General features: G+C 35.4%; 1 protein-coding gene across 2 annotated transcripts in view; it reads right to left on the reverse strand.

Moving 5' to 3' along the window:
• The window catches only part of LOC110373062 (leucine zipper putative tumor suppressor 2 homolog), an 85,710-nt gene that overhangs the window by 23,021 nt on the left and 39,794 nt on the right, over positions 1–22,895 (reverse strand). The window contains exon 1 of one of the 2 annotated variants that reach the window (XM_021330185.3): positions 18,492–18,755. The exons of the other annotated variant lie outside the window; for it this stretch is intronic. Within the exon in view, the coding sequence (XP_021185860.1) occupies positions 18,492–18,515 (24 nt within the window). The 5' untranslated portion in view covers positions 18,516–18,755. Of the gene's footprint in view, positions 1–18,491; positions 18,756–22,895 lie in introns of those variants that run through there. 2 annotated transcript variants of the gene reach the window in all.

A 22,895-nucleotide genomic window follows, 5' to 3' on the forward strand; every position in this document is an offset into this window, starting at 1 on the left:
ATCGGATTCTGTACCGCTAGTTCATTTTATGGTAAACAACCTATTAGTGGAAAATGAGGTGACGTTTACGCTTGTTTTGCATATCAGAACTAATTAGGTATAGGGATGTCATAATTCAATTTTAGAATTGTATGAAGTGAAGTCAAGACAAACAACCGTGTTGAATTTGATCAGGAAAAGCTTGTAACCCAAATAGAGATGTACAAAACTGCCGGTTTCTACAACACCCAATAAAAACTCATAAATAAATAAGAACGTTAATCCGTGCTATCAAAATATTATATTGTAACGACACAATCTAACTGTGATTGCTAATAAAGTAATAAATAGCTGCTTTTATACAGGTAACTAGTAATAGCGTGTAGTTGGCGGGTGCCTCTCTATAAATCATGGGAGCCACCCAGACTCGATGTGGGACGTCGAAACTCGAGACTCAAGAATCGAGATGTAAGAGTAGATATCGAGTCCATTCGAGTCGATCAACCGGCTAGACGATCAGCAGTAGCTGGAATATATAGCTACCGATTTGTCACAATCACCACTAAAAATAAAATATTTATATTTAAAATTCGATAGCTATTATTAATTAGAGATTAAGATCAGATTATGTTTGGCTATCTCGATCTAAAGTGTTGATTTGGAGATAAGATAGGTTTTTTTTTATTATAAGCTGATTTTTATTGGGTTCTAAATGTTTTGGTGAATGGAATATATCTGTTAATTAGGAGCGTTGACTTTTAAAAATCTTTGACTGCAATCGAAATTACTAGTTTAAATTGGCTGTCACTACAAACTTCACATTGAGTGCCCTACATGTTATACTGAAGTTTAATTAAGGAAAAAGATTAGATAAAAGCATAATTATTTGGAAAATTATGAACACATAATTTCACAATGTCACAGCTAGCAATACTGTAGATTCTTCCTCGAATGTTTAATAACTCGTTAGACGTTAACTAATCGATGTTATAATTAATTGTGTTGCCGCTATTCTTAATTCTAATAACGGTGAAGCTGGTGATTATCGATAACAAATAAATAACCGCGATGAAAGCCTGAATCTTCTCGAAGACCGTAACATTGGATTATTAATCCCCAGGATAGTAAATAACATTACTGTATAATTAGGAATGAATAACACACTACACTATTGAATAACGAAAGGAGCGGTAAATATTGATGCCATAATTATGAAAAGAATTTTAATAATTTAACAGAGCTATAGTAGGAAGTCTCAATAACAAAAATATCAATCCAGCTATTATGAATTCTATAAAAAAAAATAGGTTCCAAAAGTAAATATTTCAGTTCGAAATATGGACTTCAATATTATCCAACCCAATGATTTACCATCATAAATTGTCTACTGAATAATAATCTACTTTATCCACTACCTAATATATCGTCTCAATGAATTTCTAAATCAGGCGTATGAAATGATTATGTAGGTATGCGTTCGTTAAATTAACATAAACATTCATTGATATTACATCACTCTATATGAAAAGAATACCTGTGCCACTAAATCACGCCCACAACTAATCAGACGTTGCAAAAATCTAAATTTGCATGACACTAAACAATGACGTATAGCAATTTGCTTTAACAAATATAGCAAGACCGGTATGGGCAGCCGATGATGTATACGGAAAAGCTCGCTACAATGCAAGGCAACGATCTGAAGACATTACAAATAATATAAAAAGAAACAATGATCAGCCAAAGAGAACAGATGATTATGTAAAAATGTAAATTACAGTTGCTGGGAAAAGTAAAAAATATTCCCACATTAGCCGAATTTCAAAACCAAACACCCATCAAAATTTCCCTAAAAACTTAAGAGCAAGTCAATCAAATTACAGGACCAAGTAATATGATAATGAGAAAGCAATTTCGAGGCGAGTTACAGAAGTATTCGCGAATCATTTACGAAACCCGGGGCATTCTCCCACACGATTGGGCACGCGAGTTAGAAGCACGTGTAAACCTCAACCCAGTCATTCCTTTCTAACATCATAATAAGTGCACGAGACAGGCTGAAACAGCCCCCAGCTAAATCCCAGGCTGTCTGCCGTAGCAGTAACAACAAATTTTGGAATTCCACCTTTTTAGTTAATCGTATGGCCCTGGGGGCTTCTGCTGATGCGTAAAAGTCCGGTTTTACGCTAAATGGGGTCCCACGCTTAATGGTATTGTATTTTGATAATTTCTTGGCAAAGAAAAATTAGAGACTTGCATGGCAATTTTTAAATTACTCGAAGTGCTTCCAACTTTTTTGGAATTTTGTTTTATTTCAAAACATAACTGATATAGGTACGTACTATATCATTTATACATACATACCTGCATCATTTCGAAAATCCTTGTCATATTATTTTGCATTGGTAATGCAATCTGAATGACAGGCAATATCAAACGATTATGTTTCTCAATAAATTCGAGCTAAGTCTCGGTTACTGGGACATTTGAGTACAATACAATTTCTTCACTCCTTGAATACACCTATAAAATTTTTGACGGCGGTATAAACCATATCGTAAAGGACGAGATCGGATCGTCGGCGTTTGATTGTGGCATTACGAACATGACCATAAATTAGGCGATAGCCATCTTAACAGGACACATTACAACGAGACACGGACCGCCGCGGACGCATAAAGAGATGTAAGAAGTACAGCCTTCGCAGGCATTGGAACAGTGCCAATGGGATGTAAAATAAATGCAATTCTTAGTATTATTTAGACAATAATAGTGAATAGCAATGTGTAATGCATTCGCTAAGTTCATTTGCTAAGTTCATTCGCCTCGGACCTTATTTATATCTTGACCGTAATGGCAAATTATAATACGCTAGTTAGAGGGGAGCGATATACGTCATTGTTCTGTTTCTTTACAATTAATATAAAACGATTTCATATCAGATCACGTCAATGAATACCGAAATCTGATATCCCAATCAAAGTTGTAATTATTTATGACTATAAAACTACCGTTACAGGCGTTGATTTCGGGGCGCTAGATTAAATTTCAATGATAAATATGAAAGCTAAACCTGATATTAGGCTCATTTTACAAGGAGTAGAATAACATGTTTATTAAAGACTTGAATGACAATCAGTTGCACGAATGGGCATATAATATTTAGTTTTATTGATATCTCGTTCAAATGGACCTAGTTTTATTAATTTTATAGCTACCATTAAGTCGTCATCAACCTAGTCTCCGGCAAGTGTGTTGGGGTCAGCTGCCGGTCTAACAAGCTGCGATCGAAGTCACTTTTTACCGGCGATCATTAAAATACAAATCAGAGTTTAAATTGACGCAGATTCATGAATAATGCTATTTTTTACTGCGGTTCTAAAAGGCTTTGTGATGTGTTGGAAGCATACACGTGCCGGGCAGATGTTTGGTATCCCATCTGCCTCTATGCACCCTCGTAGAATGTCTATGCAATTTGCTGATGTGTTTCCAAGTGGGACATTTAAAAGGGATGTTTTGGAATTCATAATAGGTAGAGGTATTGTTAGGTAAAAAACTGCGGATCGAATTGAATTATTGTCGATGGATGGCGAATGAATGAATAACGGATTAAGTGAAAAAAATATGTGTACATAGTTATAATTTATGGGTCACCCGGTTTAAATGAATATTAATATTTAAATTGAGTGGTTTTTTTTTCGTAACAAACAAAATTAAATCCGTAGTGGCATAAAATCGTAACAAAGAGAAAATTTGAATGGCAAGAATTTGTAGATGTACCTATCTTTTTTGTGAACTCAAAACTATTTTTCAACATAGTTAAGATAAAAATAACAAAAGCTATAGTTCCACAAAACCTTGGAACTAATTACAAACGAAAGGACGACAAAAAACAAAAGGCAGCCGACAGTAGCGAAAAGATAACTCAAAAAGGAATTTAATTTTGTACTTAAACTGAATTCAAAAGCATGTCCTTGCAAAGACCACAAAGAGTTTGCCATTTTATTGCACATTCATCCATATAAAGAATGCTGTGATGTGGTATAATAAGGCAAAGCAGGGTGCGGCGGCAATAAAGAATTGTCACAGTAAACAAACAAACCTGACGACTGCTAATAAGTGTTGTTCATCAACAATGACACCTAATTTACATAAATAGCTGAAGAATTCTCTATACCTCTTTTTATAGTGTGAGAAAAACGTACGAATATACGTTAGTTGTAATTGTAAGTCCATTGCCATAGTCTTTTAAAATTACTATTTACAGACTAACCGTAATGTCTCCAATTATATAACATAGGATATTACGAGTATTATGACATTAACTAAGTGTCCCCTTCATGAATTTTTCGTTCTTGCATTAATCTCTCTGTATCTCTTTTCTCATCAGTGGCAAACTTCAGTTGGTTTTCACCATCTCTGTAACCGATGTAATCTTTAGGTACTTACATGACTACTTCGCTTTCTTCCTCCATACTTTCGGATCGCATATCTTTACCGTCAATCTCAACACCGTATACCAAATGTCTTTTAATTTCAATATTACCAACAAAAGAAATTTCACTTTTATGACTACAAAATCTTTTATCTTCAAACCTTTGTTACATTCCTTTCTCTTAAGTTCTTGATTGATGTTATGACGTTCGTAGACGAATTATTTCAAGCTGCTATTGATGAACCTTACCCTTCATTTGATAGACGGCTTGACGGCCAAACAACATCCGGTTGTAAGACTTTCATACACAAGATTTGCAGAGAAAAAACAACACTCAAAGCAAACTTGCGGAATGTAGTTGTAATAAATGTAGTCAATATTGAACTCTACTTCTTTAAAGTTAAAGATAATTTAGCTGTTATTTTTCAACTTGAATGGAGAGGCTAAAAAAACACTTTTGCCGCATTGAAAATCGATATTAATATCGAGAGCAAAAGTACCAATTAATATTCGACAGAGGTTTGATAGCTATCGTAATTACCGACAGACTGATGGAAGTCTGTCGTATTGAGCTCAGTTTTTCATTCGCATAATTAATGGAATTTATCGATATCTAAATTATAGGCTTGCAAAATAAACTGTTGTTTAATTTAATAGTGGGTTATCCACTTAAGATGTTGTAGGACCTACAAAAAAAAACGATTAGAATAGTCTCATCCGTTCATTGAGAAAATAATATAATCTTCAAGATTAGTTGTATCGATAAAATCAAACATAAATATCGATACAACATTGCCCGTAGCGCTCGGCGCGTAATGCGAGCCGTGTAGAGGTGTGTATAGTTTTACAAGCAGCACAATAACAATCAATAGATGGGCAGAACAGGTCGCACACTTGCGTATCAACTTTTTTTGTAGGCTGGAGAAAGCGAGTCTCCGAAACGAGCCAGCAAGACGCCAACGTATCGAAAAGATTATCGATTAAGATTTATGTCGAATATCGATATCGGAAAAGTCAAGATTGGAAATGGAACGACACGAACGCTGTGGTAAAAGATGAATTATGACGCTATTGTTATCGAAAAATAGATTTGATGGCCACGATCGTACACAGGTCGTTTGCTTTAGTTTTTTGTTAAATGAAGCCGTAACTGTTTTCTAATGAAATTAAGTAGATACGTGTAGTTCTAATTAGTGACGTGTTTGGAAATCCACACGCACATATTTCTAATCCACGGCATCTGGAACACGTAGACAAAGCACTATGGTATATAACGTAAAGTCCACATTAGCGCAACACTTGGACCTTGGCACGAATGTGGTGCAGCTCGTGACGGGAGCACGAAGTAATCCGATTAAAGTAACTCACGATGTACGTACATTAGGTATGTTATGACTACCGCAATTGGTGAGCCAAAACATAAAGCAGTTGTAAGCCTACATGGCAATATTTTGCAATTAGTAGGTAAATAAAAGAAAAATACCGTACTCGAGACAGAGAATAAATATAGGCCACAATGCAAGCAACTAAGTAACGGTAAAACCAATAAAAGAGATATAACGCTAGATCCTGCTAAAGATGATAATAAACTTAAACACAAAGATCCATAAAGCGTTAAATACACATTTGTTCATGTAGCTAAAGCAAATACTATTAGCGCAGTGAATGAACATATAGGTACCTCTAAAGACACACATGTACAAACAAAGACTCATTACCAATGTCACTATCACAAATAACTTTGGGTCTACTAGGTGAAGGTCATAACTTAAGAACATAACGAGATGTAATTATCACACTAGGGTCTTTAACTAGGTAGCTGCAAATTAGAGCCATATTTGACCTCCAGTCCGTAATTTGGCGAGCTGTTAAACACTTTTACTAATGAGGCAATGGTAATGTTACGATACAATTTAATGACTACCGATTCCATAGATTTGTAGTTCTACTACTGTTCATTACTTTTGGTATAATGCTTGATTTTTTTACATGTCTCCCTGTGGCTACTATTGTTTGTATATGAATGGCCCCACACATGTCATGTTCTGAGGAAAACCCTGTATCTTCTACAGATGTGACTTCTAAGTCAGGAAGTTTGTTCACATGTTGTTTTGTTAGGTTCATTCATAATGATATGCGTGACGTGCATCTGTGATTTATTGTGAACTCGACCCTAGGGAACTCGTAGCATTTCTTTCTTCAGGCAAAGTAACATAATTTACGGTAACAACCCGTAAAAGAGTTTCTTGAAACCGATATCTAAGATCTGGTAAAAAAACTTCCCAGAATTATTAATATCCGTTAAGTCCCCAGTTTCACCCAATTTAAATTGCACTTGATAAACTTGAAAAAACGCCTTCATAAAATAATTTTATCAGCCATAAAAATCAAAATAACAGCATTGTTAAAATGGTTATTTAGATAACAAAAACACATGCAGCCCTTGATAATGAGATAGCCAAACTATACACGGTTAAAACTCACACAGGTAAAGATTGTCGTAAAATCGATAACCCTAAGATCTCCAACCGGTGAGATAGGAGGGTAGTGACGTAGGAGTTAGGGTACCTTCCGGGCCCCAGGCTATAAGAAAGATAGCCATCTATTTGATAGCGCGCAGTACCTTTTATTTTCTTTGCAGCCTTAATGTTTTTAATAGCATCAAGGAATTCTCATTCAGTATTATTATCTTTTGTAACAGGCTTTTTACTTTGACCTTTACTACAGTAATTACTTGGACGATAAATAAGTAATTAATTATAATTATCGATGTTATTTTTAAAGGCGTATCGAAATATGGGCGATTTTCAATGATAAGTAAATAAGATCCCTTTTTACCATAGTTTGTTCCCTTTTTTACCATACCAGGGCTTGTTCTTCAATTTGAACACTATTAAATATTTCAGTTTCGAGTTCGAGTAGCTTAATTCTAAAGTCAAGAAACCGTTTATAAAGTAGACTAATGGTATCTCAAGTTTCAATTTCAACTAGATGATATTGTACCATGGAAAATAACGACCGTGCAAAATAGTGGCGATCACTTTAATGGTATAACTGTCCGTTAAAATTGATTTTACGAACCGCATAGCACTGAAAATGGTTAGAGATCACAGCTTAGTGATCAGCCTTAGAGTTCTAATCATTTTGTGCAATAAGCACCTACAGGTACCACTTATAATAATGGAACAAGAAGATCTAGCAACATTGTAATATGTATGGCAAATAATGAAGCTGATAAAGTACCCAACTGACCTACAGACTTGTTGTTATAAAGACAAACAGTGAATATTTTATGAAGATTTCATTTTTGCTAATTTGAAATTGCCACTTGCATTCATTATAACGCTTGAAAGTATTGCTTCATCCATATATCTACAAGATATACTATACTACATACAGAGAAACATAGCAGCAGTTGCAAGTATGAAATCATGTAGTCTTGATGTAACAATGTTTATAGAAATTGTAGCTCATCGAAATCAAAATGCTTCATTGCATAAAACTGACATTAAAGCCCATCAAGAGATAAATAAGGTCTTATTAGACAAACATTAACTGATTGAACAATGCTTCGCTCCCAGCTAATGATGGTACAGTAACGTGCATCGTTTTGCACAACGGAGCAACATCGATCATTTATTGTTAAGAAATAGTAGGCGTTTATCTGATAGTTATCGCATCTTCAGTCGAAGTATCGCGAAACAGACTCCCACGAGATATGGGAAAGTGATTTGAAGAACAATTTAAGAGCGAACATATTTTTTGCTGCAGCATGAAGCAAAAATCTGGCAGCAGATGTTAAGTTAAAACTGGAGAGGACGGAGGGGCGAACAATTTTGGTGTTATGTAGCAGTGTGCCAAAAAACAGTTTTGAGTAGGTTGAAAATGTTACCCCTTATGTCCTCAAAATACTTTACCCATAACAAAATCTCTACCACCCAATACGCGGATTGTTGTATGATGCAACACCCATGACATCTTTGTAAAAAAGACATCTTTATTAACATGAAACCTTATCTTCAAGGCTTCTTTCCTTTTACAGAATCCTTTTCAAAAATATTGCGTAGGTACTTATTGTTATTCAATTTCGTTTACCGCTTGTAAATTTAGCCAAGCGTGTCTTCCATTTAACAGATTACGATTTTAATTGCATTTCATTTAAACAAACGTTGCTAAAGAACAATAATGGTTGATAGAGTGTCGACACACACTTTGTTTTAAAAACAGAAGTATGAGTAATTACATTCAATAGAGCATGATCAACATCCAAACTAATATTATAAATGCGAAAGTAACTCTGTCTGTCTGTCTGTCTGTCTGTCTGTCTGTCTTTTCTTCACGCCTAAACTACTGAACCGATTTGTGTGAAATTTGGTACAGACATAGTTTGAAACTTGAGAAAGGACATAGGATAGTTTTTATTACAAAAAAAATAAAAATAAAATTATTCCGGACATATAGCGCCATCTATTGGTCAAATCAAAAATCTGCTGGTAGTCACTATTCCACGCGAACGAAGTTGCGGGCAAAAGCTAGTTGTTAATATAAAAACAATAAATTGCGTGGGTTGACCTTGTCATCCATCGCTTGTGAATCGTGAAATGCAACAATCATTAACAATAGATCATTAATCGGTAGAAATTGATGACACAATGAAGGTAATTAATTTTAAACGTGGATTTGACGAAGCAGGATGAAGCTTAAAATGTTTTATTTATAGTATCGCACAATATCGCTCAAATCGCAAATGTACAACATTCCAAAAAGCAACTTATGAACAAAAAATGGAGCGTTGCGTGGATGCTCAAAATTTTAATTAAGACTCCAAACTCGTTGAACCTACACAAAAAATGGTCCAAAAATGTTAATAAGTTATTTCAAATTCGTACTGGCACCAATAAATTCCGAGTCAACAGACGCATTTAATTTGCAATACCGTACAAGAAGGATTGAATTGTCAACACGACTTGCAATAAGCCTGGGTTCAACCGCCACCAATCAAGCTTTACTGCATTATAATCACGAAACGGCAGACAGAATTTTAATGACACAGCCTACGCGAGAGAAAGCGAGAGTGACATACGTACGAATGTAATAATTTTTGTTAATGGACTAACTTAGAATGGTGACGCAGAAAACGAAACCTAAGACATGATCATATACATTTTAAGTCGTGACCAAATAGTGATCTAAATGTTAATCCCACGCAATAAATGTACCTACTTTCTAGCTATTGATGGAGCATTTTGTAATATCAAATATGAAATTGAGAGCAAAATCGATCAAGCTCTGAACAACATTTCTAATTTCCAATGTAAAGAATGTGATACGAAAGTTGACAAACAATGTATTGCAATCTAAGCTGCTGCAAATATAAAAGCGAATGTATCAGATCATGCTCCGAAAAAAAGAATAAGATGAAGTAATTTATACGCTAAAACAGAATTAAAACCCAATTCATATCGAGTTAATCGCAAACTCCTTCACACAGACACGGCGCCAGTCAAACAAATAGACTTGTCAGCAGATAGTTTCTTAATCTAAAAGGCGTAGGCGATGCAATCTTAGTACGGCCATCAACAGCCTACCTATCAGACAAGCGTGAATAATCCACGTGTTACACATGTTACCCAGTATTCGTTCCTACAGGGCTGCCAGGCATCCCTCCCAACATTTAAAATACAGATGTAAATCTATTTATAAATGTAATACCATTATGAAGTAATCTTACAGCTTTAAACTCGTTTAATGGGATAAAAGGATAAGTAACGTCACTCAAGACAAAGTTTTGAAATGCAATCGTATCGCAAACGTCTAGATTGTTGTTGCTAATGTATAACGTCTTACACAAAGTAAATTACGGGTATTTGTCACGCTGTGTGTTGATAAGTGTTAGAACATAGATTATACAACAGTGCCACCTTATTTTTATTGTTTCTATGTATATTTAGGTCACTAGTTTTTGTGTAACCGAGCAAAATTCATACGGAATTGTTGATTTTTTTTGTAATTCAACAACAAATTGATGAGGAAATCAATCATTGCCGTCAATTTAATGGAATTGCCTTTTAAAGAAATTGCACATATCCAAGCATCAAATAAGGTACTATTTGAAGAAACTTTATCAACCAATATGATATTCTAGATCAGACTTTTGATTTTGATAACAATACGGAATGGCTATTCCTCGATGCATTGACCGCAGAACAATGAGACCAGAATAATGATAGAACACATTATGTTGATGATTTAGATAGGTAATGTTATCGTTACGTGTGGTTAACTTTACGGTGTATCTTCAAGATAATAACAAAGAGAAACATAGATTGTAATTTACGTATCAACTACTCGTTGTTAAGCGAATTAGGTCAATCGATAGAAATTGCACTATTATGCTGTAGCTGAGGAAACTATAAACTTTGAATAGCATGATATAGTTGATAAGGTTAAGGAAATCATATAACTTTCTAGGAAGATGCAATTGGCAGATAAACAATAGAAGGGACAGGTGACAAATAGATAGATAGAAGGATTCGTTTTGCAGGTCGGTATAACAGATTAAGCATAGATTTTAGTACTTAAAGAAGAGGAACAAGATGAAATGCAAGAAACACAAGCAAATCCAGTAAACCCTTAGATATCCAAAACAAAAAAGGTAGTCTACTTAAAAAAAGGACGTTGTAACGGTTAATTAACATAGATACTGGTACGCAGAGTGCAACAGGTTTGCGATGAAGCGAGAACCGATATGCAAATGTTCGCGGCCGGTGGTCCTAGATGCACCGCGCTAGATATTGCACTGCCTTATTCTGATTGAGGCTCTTTATTCTTTATTGTCCATTACAACACTAATAAATGTACTTGTTGCTGCGTTTATGGTTATAGTGTTGATAGAAATATTGGGATTCGATTATGGTTTGATTCTGGACTTCATCTTCATAAGAAATGTTTTTAAAACAATTTGGCATATTTATATGTATATAGTACGCTAGGCAACGAAAAAAAGAAAATGGCCAGGGATTGTTACATGTTACGTGTTTACTAGTACTTTTTGGTCTCACAGTAGTTTTGCAACAATAATTGTTACACTTTGGCCGCTTTTACATTATCCTTAAAGGAAACACAGTCCAACGTTACTCGTGCATGTTATACTACAGTTAGCTAAACAATGGCTATTAGAACTTCCTACGTAGAAAGAAATTACACGCCAAGAAGGGAAAGGAAATGTAACTGCAAGCAATAATTACATTAATGCACCAATGAAGCGAACACATAATACAATTTCTGAGAAACGTCACGAGAATAACTCGACTATCGTTTTTTTCATGAATAGTCAAGTGTTCTGACAAACCCTTATAAAGCTGGGTCCACACAATGGGGTTGATTAATAAAACATTGTGTACTGGCTATCTCGTATTCGCTATCGTGTACGATTGGGCCGGCGCGTGCGCCTTCAGCCGCTAGCCTGCAGACACGACCCGTTTGTGGGTCACACGGACAGCTTTCAGATATTTGCATATTATACACTTGTATGTTGATATCTCATCAAAGGCGTATCCGTAAAGAGACAGCACATCTACGCTTAAAAGGAGAGAAATTATCAACACTCTAGAACGGTTCAAATTGAGCTTGACATACAAGAAATATGTAGGTAAAGGTTACGCGATAGGTGTTATATCTAAGCCTCTGAACATCGATTTCGTAAATACCGTGACTGAACATCAAGTCAAATGCTATGGGAGAGTTGACAAAGTACAGTAAGTAGAATATTTGCAACAAGAAGAGACGAACGATTGACTCACACTATGCAATTCCATAAAATCAAAATTAGTTACGGTGAACGGCCGATCATACGGGCGGAGCGTTCGTGACCGTGGACCGCTCAATCGTTCACAAAACGAAGCATTCGGAAAATCTGTTGAATTGTGAAGAAATTGTAAGAAATGTCATGAGCCGAACTAATTTAATGTCGAAATATTTTTTTCAAGTCAACCTACTAATTTTTCGGTTAAGTTTTTTATTAATCCATTGGCAGATTTCTATTGGTTGCAAAAAGGTTAAAACAATTGCTGACATTACAAACGTAACAATAGCTCAACATATCTTAGACGAAATATTTGGCAACACCGGTGAGTGTGAAGGCAAAACAAATGTATCAAAGCTACATTATGAAGCCGTAAACTACATTAATATGGCACAGTTTAAACGAGGCGTACACTACACGGATATTAATACTCAATATCAGTTAAATCGCTAGCCTTTTGTGGGGTTGCAGGACAGCAATTATCAAAGATTTAAGTAAGCCCGGTCGAGTGAGTCGTGACCGCCGGATCTCAAATCCGTTACCGGTGGCTAACCTTGGACTATTTCCACATAGCTTTGTACCTAACTCCAATAAAGGTCAATTGGAAAGTCTGCAGTTAGCTATTGTTACACACGTTGATATTAATATATCGCCTGATCTAGTTATATCAATGATGCAACATAATGGATACTCAAGGATATCAATTAACTGTTGTGTCTAGACAGACAACCAGTCGTTACAAATAGAAACCTGTGACAGATTCTATGCAAAATAACACCACGCCATGACCGCACACGTGTGATGCAACAAACCAATGGCTAGAAGGTCAAGTGCAAAGCCAAAGCCACAGAATCGATTATGCACGCGGTATCGAATGACCGATGAACGTAACAGTTTTACCACATAAATTCTCCACATCCGCAATAATCTATTGTTTAATTTATATTGATATTTAGAGATATCATGAATAAATTAAGGTGTAACCGATCTCATTTGAATGGATACGCGGCGACGGACCGTGGTAGAACAAGCCGTTGGCTATCTCAATCGCCTCGCCTCGACCGGCTCCGTTTATGCTAATCACCTGGTTTCTAAGATCAGAACCGCGTACAACTGGAATTGGTATCACCCAACTGTGATTTGTGGGCGTCGGTCCGGAAGAACGATGAGCCTAAAAAGTTGTTTTTTACTTGCGGAGGCGAAGTTGATCGGTTTAGCTACCTAAAGCATTTCTCGCCTATCAAGTACGGTGAACGATATAACTAAATATGTGGGTGAAGGTGCGAAGATGTTCATTGATCATTAAAAACAAACAAAGATACGGTATTTATCTTCAGTAAGCTTGCGAACACTAGTGGTTTTTCTCGTTCGGTTCCCATCCGAACTTCCTCTCAATTAGGCAAATGATGTTCCATTGTTTGCGGGTTGGTTTTTTAAAAGCTGATTGCTTCACGGTAAGCCATTCATTAATTTGTTTGTAATCGGTAACATCAGTCAACCGTCAAGAGGGACGCACTCCCACGGTCTATCTTCACGCAGACGACACCGATAGTTCCCAGAAAGGTAAACTTACGTTACACAATATGTATAATTAAAAAGTCAGGGACGCTAAGCTCTGCAACAATGTTTTCAATTGAGGATTGCGTCAGTCTAGTTAAGGTGCGATTGAATGCATAGACTTCTGATTTCGATTGAATAGAGATGCGATATGTAGGAGTACCTATTACTGCCGAATCAGATCCATAACGAAGCTTGCTACAATATTATTATCGTCCAGCTTTCAATGACTCATAGCGATCTGCTCGAATTATTTGCGCTAAATTTTTTGTCGTCATCTCAGTTTTTTCTTCGGATAATCGCAGCAATTATCGAGCACTTGTTTCGTAAGGCATCAAAATAATTGCTCCAAGAAAAATAATGCGGAAGTCAATACTGAAACTGCAAAAAGTTGCTGGTCATACATTTCCATTTTGACTATAAGAAATAAGAATAATACAGGTATTATGAAGATAGATGGTGCGATTCAGGGGCCTCTCGACCTCGTAGACTCGAATGGCGTGACGAAAGGACACACAAAGGGGCAAAAAACTGTGCAAGACAATGTTATGAATTGAAGAATAGGTACTTGAGACTAGTTGAGAGTCTCACATATGAATGGGGAGACAGTCTTGTTTTGTTCTGTGACATTATTACGGTACAGAGTCACGGCCAGCGGAAATAAGTGCAAAATTGTGAGCGCGGCTGAGAGATGACTCACTAATGAATGCACGCGAACTGAAATAAGGGAGCACGCAAAATACCTACGTCGCGTTGCGCCTGGATGCATCGTGCATTTTAAGAAATCTTTGATCTCATAATTATTTTAAGAGGCGGCATGAAATCTAGCACGATTTTTCTAAGGAACATTTGGTTAAAACAAAATCTCCGTAGCCCATTATGAAAATATACAATGTTCATAAATTTTCAGGAAAAGAATTGGTCAAGATTGACCAGGCGCGACCGTCGTTATAAAAACAAGGGTCCCACAGATGGAGAAATTAAAAGTGACTCATGTCACTACGCCCCTATCTATCCCAATGAACCCAGAGACGAGGGGAAATTTTAATTCCCATTAGTAAATAGAACACACATTCGATGACTCAGCTACAGCCCATAGGAAACAATTTTCGTGTCGTAACTAAATCCCACTAACCCCATACTTACAAATGTTATAAAACCGGCTGCGATGCGCTTCCAAAATTGAGGTTTCTAACACAAAGATTATAAAACATTTTAATCTTGTTGAAAGGTATTTTCGTGTAGTTAAAACGTCATAAATAACAAATGGCTTCCTCTATACTTGTGGTATGTATTAAACTTTCATTCGATCAATCAGGGTCAACTATGTATAATTGTCGTTCAAAAACGACGGTTATTTTTGAACGATATGGATGGCTAATGGCTACTTATTGTAAGCCAACGTTCTTTGACGTAATACCCGAAGCCTTAGTAGAAAGCCTTCACTTGAAAATTAATAACGCTGAAGAAACTTAATAGGTGTAAAAGTAGGTTGTAGCTACCAAAAAATCAGAACACATAATTGTTAAATTCGAAGTTTTGTAATGTAACGTGAAGCAATAACTTGGTTTAGATAAAATCACGATCTTCTAATTTTATTGCTTACTTACTTAATTATTATATCGATTATCGTATTTAATATCGAGAGAATTACCACTAACGTATCATCCCACTATCCCACTTAAATTATTGTATCAATCAAGTAAAAAGTTTCAGCCAAAATTATATATGGTAATGCCCCCAAATTACCCTAAATTAATGACTAACTGCTGTTTACAATAACCGATCCATCAATTGTTTTTCGATTAAGTAAAGATTGACTTATTAAAGCTTCGATTTCCAGTAAGGAGTTCGTGAATGGGAGGCAGACATGGCCCAGCCAGTATGAGTCAGCGATGACGTCATCAAAACCGCCACAGCCACCATACGCTCCTGTCGAACTATATACGAAATGTTAATATGGATACGCTCAGACGGACGACGGTTAGGATTTAAATAAGTGATTAAAGATGATAGAATATTAGAGTATGTGGTCATAGAAAAGTAATTTAGATTTACCTATGTAAAAAAGGATAACAATGACAGGTATTGTTTGTAAAGGTATGTAACAAGCAAACATGAAGACTTAAGGTAAATAAATATCAGAAAAATATGTTTTGTGTCTGATGTAAACTAAGCATATAAGGCGCATAATATGACACAAATAAATTCATCATGATTTACAACTGCATTGTTTTTAATTAATATGCACATTTTTTTTCTTATTTCCTTAATAAAAATTAAGAAATATTTAGTACTGCACGCACATTAAACCACATAATAACGCTTTATATGTAAATTACCGCCGACTATTGAGAACAAAAACCCGGTAATGGACATTTAAAACAAAACAAAGTAATTACGACCATTTGAAGTTAAAATATTTAAAGTGTTACTTAAAAGGCTCAAAACGGTGCACTTAGTCGTAAAATATAGACCCACTAAAGTTATTTTTTAAAGAAATCCAATTGAAATCATCAATACTTTTTAATTTTATTACTTTGACAGATATTACCTAATTCCATCATAAAAATAAACGGTTTAATTCTAAAACATGAGTTCTTAATATAAAAATCGTGAGAAACAATTTAAAACACGTTATCAGGTAGTCTTAAAACGATATCCATCAATAAAGATTAGAAATAAAAAGTTCCTGATCTTATCCTAAAATCTATGTGGAATGCCATTCAACGCAGATATAATTTGGTCTTGGGTCACAGTTCAAATCGTTATTCGGATGGCTCCTTTGCATAATATCGATATGATTACTCGAGAGAAACTTAAAGACATCGGTTTTTGCCATTGAAGCGTCTGATACGAAAATAATGGTGATAACAATGATGATAGCAGAGAAAGCATGAAAGTGCCGTGAACTATGTAATGATGGGTAACGCACACTTTATCATCGTTTTGAAAGTGATATGGTGAAAGTTATCGAAATAGTTTTTACCTGATAAATAAGTTCATTGATAAATCTCTCTTTATACGCAACGACGATTATGTAGTAAAAAGGTGCTACATCAACATTCTTAACATTTTCTCCAAGTAATAATAAAATATATTTTTTTAAAGGACTTGCCTATTTATGATCTAAACGTTTAACGATTCTCAATGACGCAAAATGTCGATAGGCTTGGCAAATATTTTATTTAAAAAACAGTTTCTAGATGTCTTGATAAGATATCACAAACAAACCATAAAAGTTCAAATCAAATTGTTGCTATTAGTGCGGATGTTAAAAAAAGTTGTCAGAATTTCGTCTTGTTTGTACCAATAAATAAATCAACAGGAAATGTACTATTTGGCATATAGGTAAACTGCAAAATTTTAAGCACGATATCCTAATTCTATACAATATGCCACCTGCCTGGAATGAAAGGCAACCATAAATTCGGGCCAAAACAACGTGACAAAAGCTTTCTGACATAATTAGGGAATAATCAACAAAAAACGGCCGAAAACCAGCCACACACTAATTGACAGCTGCCAGAGATAAGTTACCAGTCCCTAAAAAACTAACAAACTCTAAACACCAAAGATGGAAATCTCGAAGTTAACATTCTGTCGATTGTAAACAAACAGAATAGAGTAAACATTTGACTAGCTAGCGATAGCATGTTTCGTTGCTTACTTTCCGTTGCCCATACAAATAGATCAGTGTCGATAACGAACAGGACAAACAACCAAAATAAAGTGTAGACATGATAATATGTAAGAACATGGAAAAAACTTGCAGTGAAACCAGTGAAGCGGTATGCCTGTTTCATTTTAAATTGGATAAACAAACTGCATGGTAATGATTCTTTCCGCTTCCTAAATTAATGTTAGTTGCCCGGTTTTGGTAGTTACCAGTACCTACATAGTAAGATATGCTTTTATGCAACAGGAACGTGTAGGTTGTAATTCAACTCCTGAACGTGATGCATGATGGTTTCTTAGACGTCACGAGACGTCTAGTTTACAGCGAATGTCATTGGAGAAGCTAGTGTAAAGTTGCTCTTTTAGATAAGGCTACGGGGAATACTATCGGTATGAAAAATACTAAGAAGGTCTAATGGGAACTGAACAGAGAGTTGTATCTACATCTACATATTTGTAAATGCTACAGTCGGATTACACTTATCGTAAGTAAATATTCTATGCTTTACATAGCATTAGACTTCTAACGAATTCGATAAAATATTATGCACATTCCTTATGTTTACATATGCTAAATAATCTTGAACTTGTCGCCTGCCATGGGTGCAGTGTCTAAACTAATATTTACACTTAATATCTACTCTGTGACAACGCATACGAAACATTTGTCACACTAAATCTTATTTGAATATGCCACACGTGTTCAAAAACATTGATTGAATCTCATAACGGTTTTTCATTAAGAGTTATTGCATAAATTAATATTTAATCAGGCCCGAACAATAACGACTTTTTTAGAATTTAAATTATAAACGGCCATGACACTTGAACTTGTACGCAAAACAATCAACATTGAAAAAAATATAAAAATAACACACATTCTTGCAAAATTCCTAAATGCCTTACAATTTGGACTCATAACGTAAATTGTCTAAATAATATGAAAAACGAAAGGTTAACAACAGTAGGGTCCAATTTGCGAAGACAATTACTCAACAAAAACAACTAAATGCCAAGTGGGAAATGTCGTGCACTCACCTCATGGTACACAGACGTCATCATCTCGAAACACTTTGTTTTATTTTGCAAAATATTAGCTTCACAATCAAACACTCATTTCACTATAAAATAATTCGTACAATATGGCTGCCAGTTTTTATCGAAGTCGATTTAAAAAAATCTATCTGTCAAAGTTCCCGCCAAGCGCGCGTAAAAAATAAAAGGCAAAGGTACACTGTTACGCAGCCTACGTTGCTGGCGCGTGTGACGCGTTCCGTGTTTAGGATCGGCACTGAGCGACGGGCGATAGCGTCGGCTGAATGGATGACGATGCCGCTCAGCTGCTTATACTCAATGAGCCATTCGAGTTCGGAGGTCAGCGCTCAACGCGACCCCATCGTTTCTGCTCAAAGTTTCTCTATTACCCTATAAACCCCAAATTCTGTATGCGATGAAGATATTCAGTGACATTTTAACACAACAAGTTTAATGTGCCGTGTATTCGTTTATTTACATAACAAATAATGACCTACATTTGTTATAATAATAAGTTTTTACATTTACAATGTTGCAATAATAGTGTCATTGTTAATTAAATGTCAAATTAATATGAAAAAGTTTTTGTTCGAATGCTTGTGCATCGGTGGAGGGTTTGGTAGCAAAAAGTCAGAGTTATCGACCCGTTACTATCGTGTTTAGCGTGGCCAGTCGAAATGTTTTTACCGATGACAGACAGACATTGGAGTTCGTCGACAGTGATCATTCAGATTATTTTGTCATGGAAGAACCGGTATTATCGTCTGAGTCTGCGGCTAACAACATGTAAAACACGAAGTCTTAGGTTATCAATAAATCCATTACTTTGATTGCATTTTCGCACAACCAATTCTGAAAAAACACGAAATGATAAATGTACGGCCAAAATTCTACCATTTGTCCAGATTTAGACAGTTCAAAAGGATTTTTCTAGATAACTTTGTTCAGTTATTTGCGGTGCTAGTTGCACACAATTGATATCCATCAAAAATTATAGATTGTGTGAATTTCGATTGGCGATCAGTGAACGGGTTTTTGATGGGAAATAAATTGGTTTTCGTACGTTTCATCTGACGCGTGACTCTGCATGAGAAACATAAATAAGATAGAATAATTCCATTTCGGAACTCTCGAAATTCTTTTCACTATTCAAAACTGATAATGTTAAAGAATGATTTATATAACTAAAAAAATAATTTTGAAAATATTATCTTCTGCTAATAATGGACCTTTGCTGCATAAGTATAAAGTAAATCCAAGTCTTTTGGTTTTCAATCAGTAAATATCAGAAGAGCAGAAAAAGAAAAACCTTCACTTATTCTGACTCCAAAACAATACATTAAATGACATTACAACAATACAACAAAAGTGTATTTAGATCTCTTATCACTGCGCCAAAAACAATGTAGTACTTCTCATTCACAGGCGTTCCGTTATACGCAACTATCATAACAGTTACTGCAACGTATAAGTTACGAGTTAACATTACGTGTTAACCACTATTGTTTGCGAAAACATCGTGTTAACAGTTTGTTTATGTTCTCTAGAGTTTAACTGTAGCTAAAAGCAGGTGAAAGAAATAAAGCTTTTCTAATGTAGGTCACGTTGACTTTAAAGTGGTTTTAAGAGAAACGACTCAAGGTTGAACTTATTTTGGAGAAATTTCTTTTTTCAGACGAAAATGGTCAGTACTATTGTTGGATAACGAAAAAAAATTAAAAGCACCTCCTTTCTCATCCGTTACACATAAATATCGTTGACATACCGAGTCGAAAGGCTTATAGCTGAGCTTTTGCCTAGGTATTGGTACACATAAACCTGAGAACAACTAAAACAAAGACAAACAAGAGCACTCCAGTAGCAAGTCCTTTAAATTACCTCAAAGGGAACAAATAGAACGCAACAATTTAAACAAACAGCGAAGAACAAAGTTCAATCGATTCTTATATCGCCATCGGACGTGGGAACGGAGCACAAAGGCAACCGCTAGTTTATTGCGAATGTCCTCGGATATCCATATAAAATGTACTAAAGGGGAAATTCAAACAGCCATTTGGATTCGATAGAGATCTTGACGGATAGATTATAATGGCGCTCGCACTTAGAGCTGCGGTTGAATCGAGTGAACAATCGGTTCCAATCGATTGCTCGAACCCTCTATCGAAAGTGGAGCTAATTGAATGGGTGTTTGTTTTAGTTATGGTAGGAAAAGAAATGGGGATTGCTGGATAGGGTCTAAAATAATTTACAGTTTTCGAAATATTGCCGCTAAGAATAACGAAGACAATCTTGGCCACTTAAAATTTGGAAACCATGACTGCAGAAATAGGTACCTACTTAATTAATGAGACAAAAACAACCGCGCTAACAGAAATTAGTCGGCGTCTTTTGGTCGAGAAAAAATGTCACGAAAGAATTACAACATTGTACTCCCAACGATTCTAACATCGTAGAACAACAAAAGCTTCGCCGCGGCTGCGCGTGCGACTATCTTCCATCTCCGAGCAATATGGCGCCATGGCGCCGATTCTAAATCACCGTTTTAGACTAAAAAACCACTCATTATCAACAGCAATTCATTATTTAGTATCGATCGGCTTCACAAACTTGTTAGGAGACCGGGGACGTATTTCATTAGACGTCGTTTCGAGGACGAAAATGTATCTATCAATATTACAAGATTTAGGTGTGCCGAAAAGAATTTTAGATTTTTTGCAGTGTTATTTTTATAATATTTGATATTTATTAGAAATCGACGTTGGTAAATAAGACATTGTGAATGATAAATATCTACAAAAAATCAAGCGGTTTTTTAAATAAAGACTTGATTTCTTGTCTAAAACGATTTACACAGCAATCATCAATTATCCTGACCATAACAAGTACAGATTAAAGCCTTACAAATTCAGCCTTATCAGGCAGACAGCGTACAACTAATAATAACTGCCCAATAATATACATTAGCACTTCTAAGGGTACTTAACGCTGTGGGAATCTCTAGAAAGTTGTCACAAAAACCGGCTTAAACCAGAGTCGAATTTGCGAGAGAAACCCCGCAGGCCCGCACGTGTGCAAAAGTCCTTAATTATAGGTATGTGCGTCAAATATATTGTATTCTCGTATTACCGTCACGGTTGTAATCCCAGGGCTGGGTGCCAGTCTCCGATTACTTGAACTCGGATTTAATGCTGGAGATGGTACGGGCTTGGTAAAGACAACATTCTCAGTAGGATCCCTCCTTCCACGTGGATTTTTTAACGTTTGCAATAATTCACTAAACATCACTGAAACTATAAAGTAGTAAACTTATTTCAAAATAACGAGTAGGTAATCAGTTGTTCTAAACAAGAACACCTGATCGAGCTGCCGTTGCCAAAATTCTGATCGGAATCACTAATTTGCATACGCCTTTTAATCTAATTTTCTCATAGCTAGAGACAACATAGAAACCTATGAGAACTATAGGTTCACAATACAATAGACAATATTCATTGTTCATTGTTTTTTAGAATTTCAAAAACTATTGATGGACATCTGTGATCTGATGACCACCAGTAACACGAATGTATCGATGATGTCAGCCCTCAACCTCAAACCATTATGTAAAACAAAGAATCAGAGGCTAAAACAACAGCAACTAACAAAGGTAAGGTAAAAGTTGATAGTTCAACGTTTAAAGATTACTCATGACCTTTATACAAATTATATAATACCTTTAAATGTAAACACGATACAAAAGAATCCATTGTAGTATAAGATAATAATGAGAACATTCTCTAGGAGTAATTTCAAATACCACGATCTGTGTTATCGCTGCAAACCCATCAGGTAATAAGGGACTGTAATGTCCAACTATTTTATTAGTATTTTGATGGTATTTTATAAGATGTTACAAAGGCGTTTGTAGTTGTGTGTTATATAAAATGGCATCATTATCATTATCTTAGATAAAAGGCTCTTGTGTTTGCTTCATGTATTTTTACAAGCTTAGGCTATAGCTTAGCGATGTCTAATTTGATTTATGCTTTGGCTTGCTTTTGTCAAATGTTCCAACCGTTAGGTACCTATTTTGGGTCAAAACTTTGGGTAGGTACTATGTTTGTGGTAAAAATTGGTTTATGAAATTATTTTTTGGTCAAAATAGTTATTTCTATAAATAGTAAGTATAAGTATGTATGTACCTTTTCTTCTTCATTAAATTAAGAAAATTATCAGGCGTTTCATCAGTCAGTTTTAATTATACCTTTGTTGACAATAAAGTTTTTTTATACATTATTTTGTTCATCTCTTAATTTAAAAAATTAATTCGCAGGCCTCTAAAAATTTTTAAAGCTGGTAATAAAAATTCTTTGTTTTTTTTTACAAAATGATTGATTGATGACCACAGCTTCTGTCACATAGGCTATT

This window comes from Helicoverpa armigera, chromosome 7 (assembly GCF_030705265.1).
Source record: "Helicoverpa armigera isolate CAAS_96S chromosome 7, ASM3070526v1, whole genome shotgun sequence".
NCBI classification, from domain to species: domain Eukaryota; kingdom Metazoa; phylum Arthropoda; class Insecta; order Lepidoptera; family Noctuidae; genus Helicoverpa; species Helicoverpa armigera.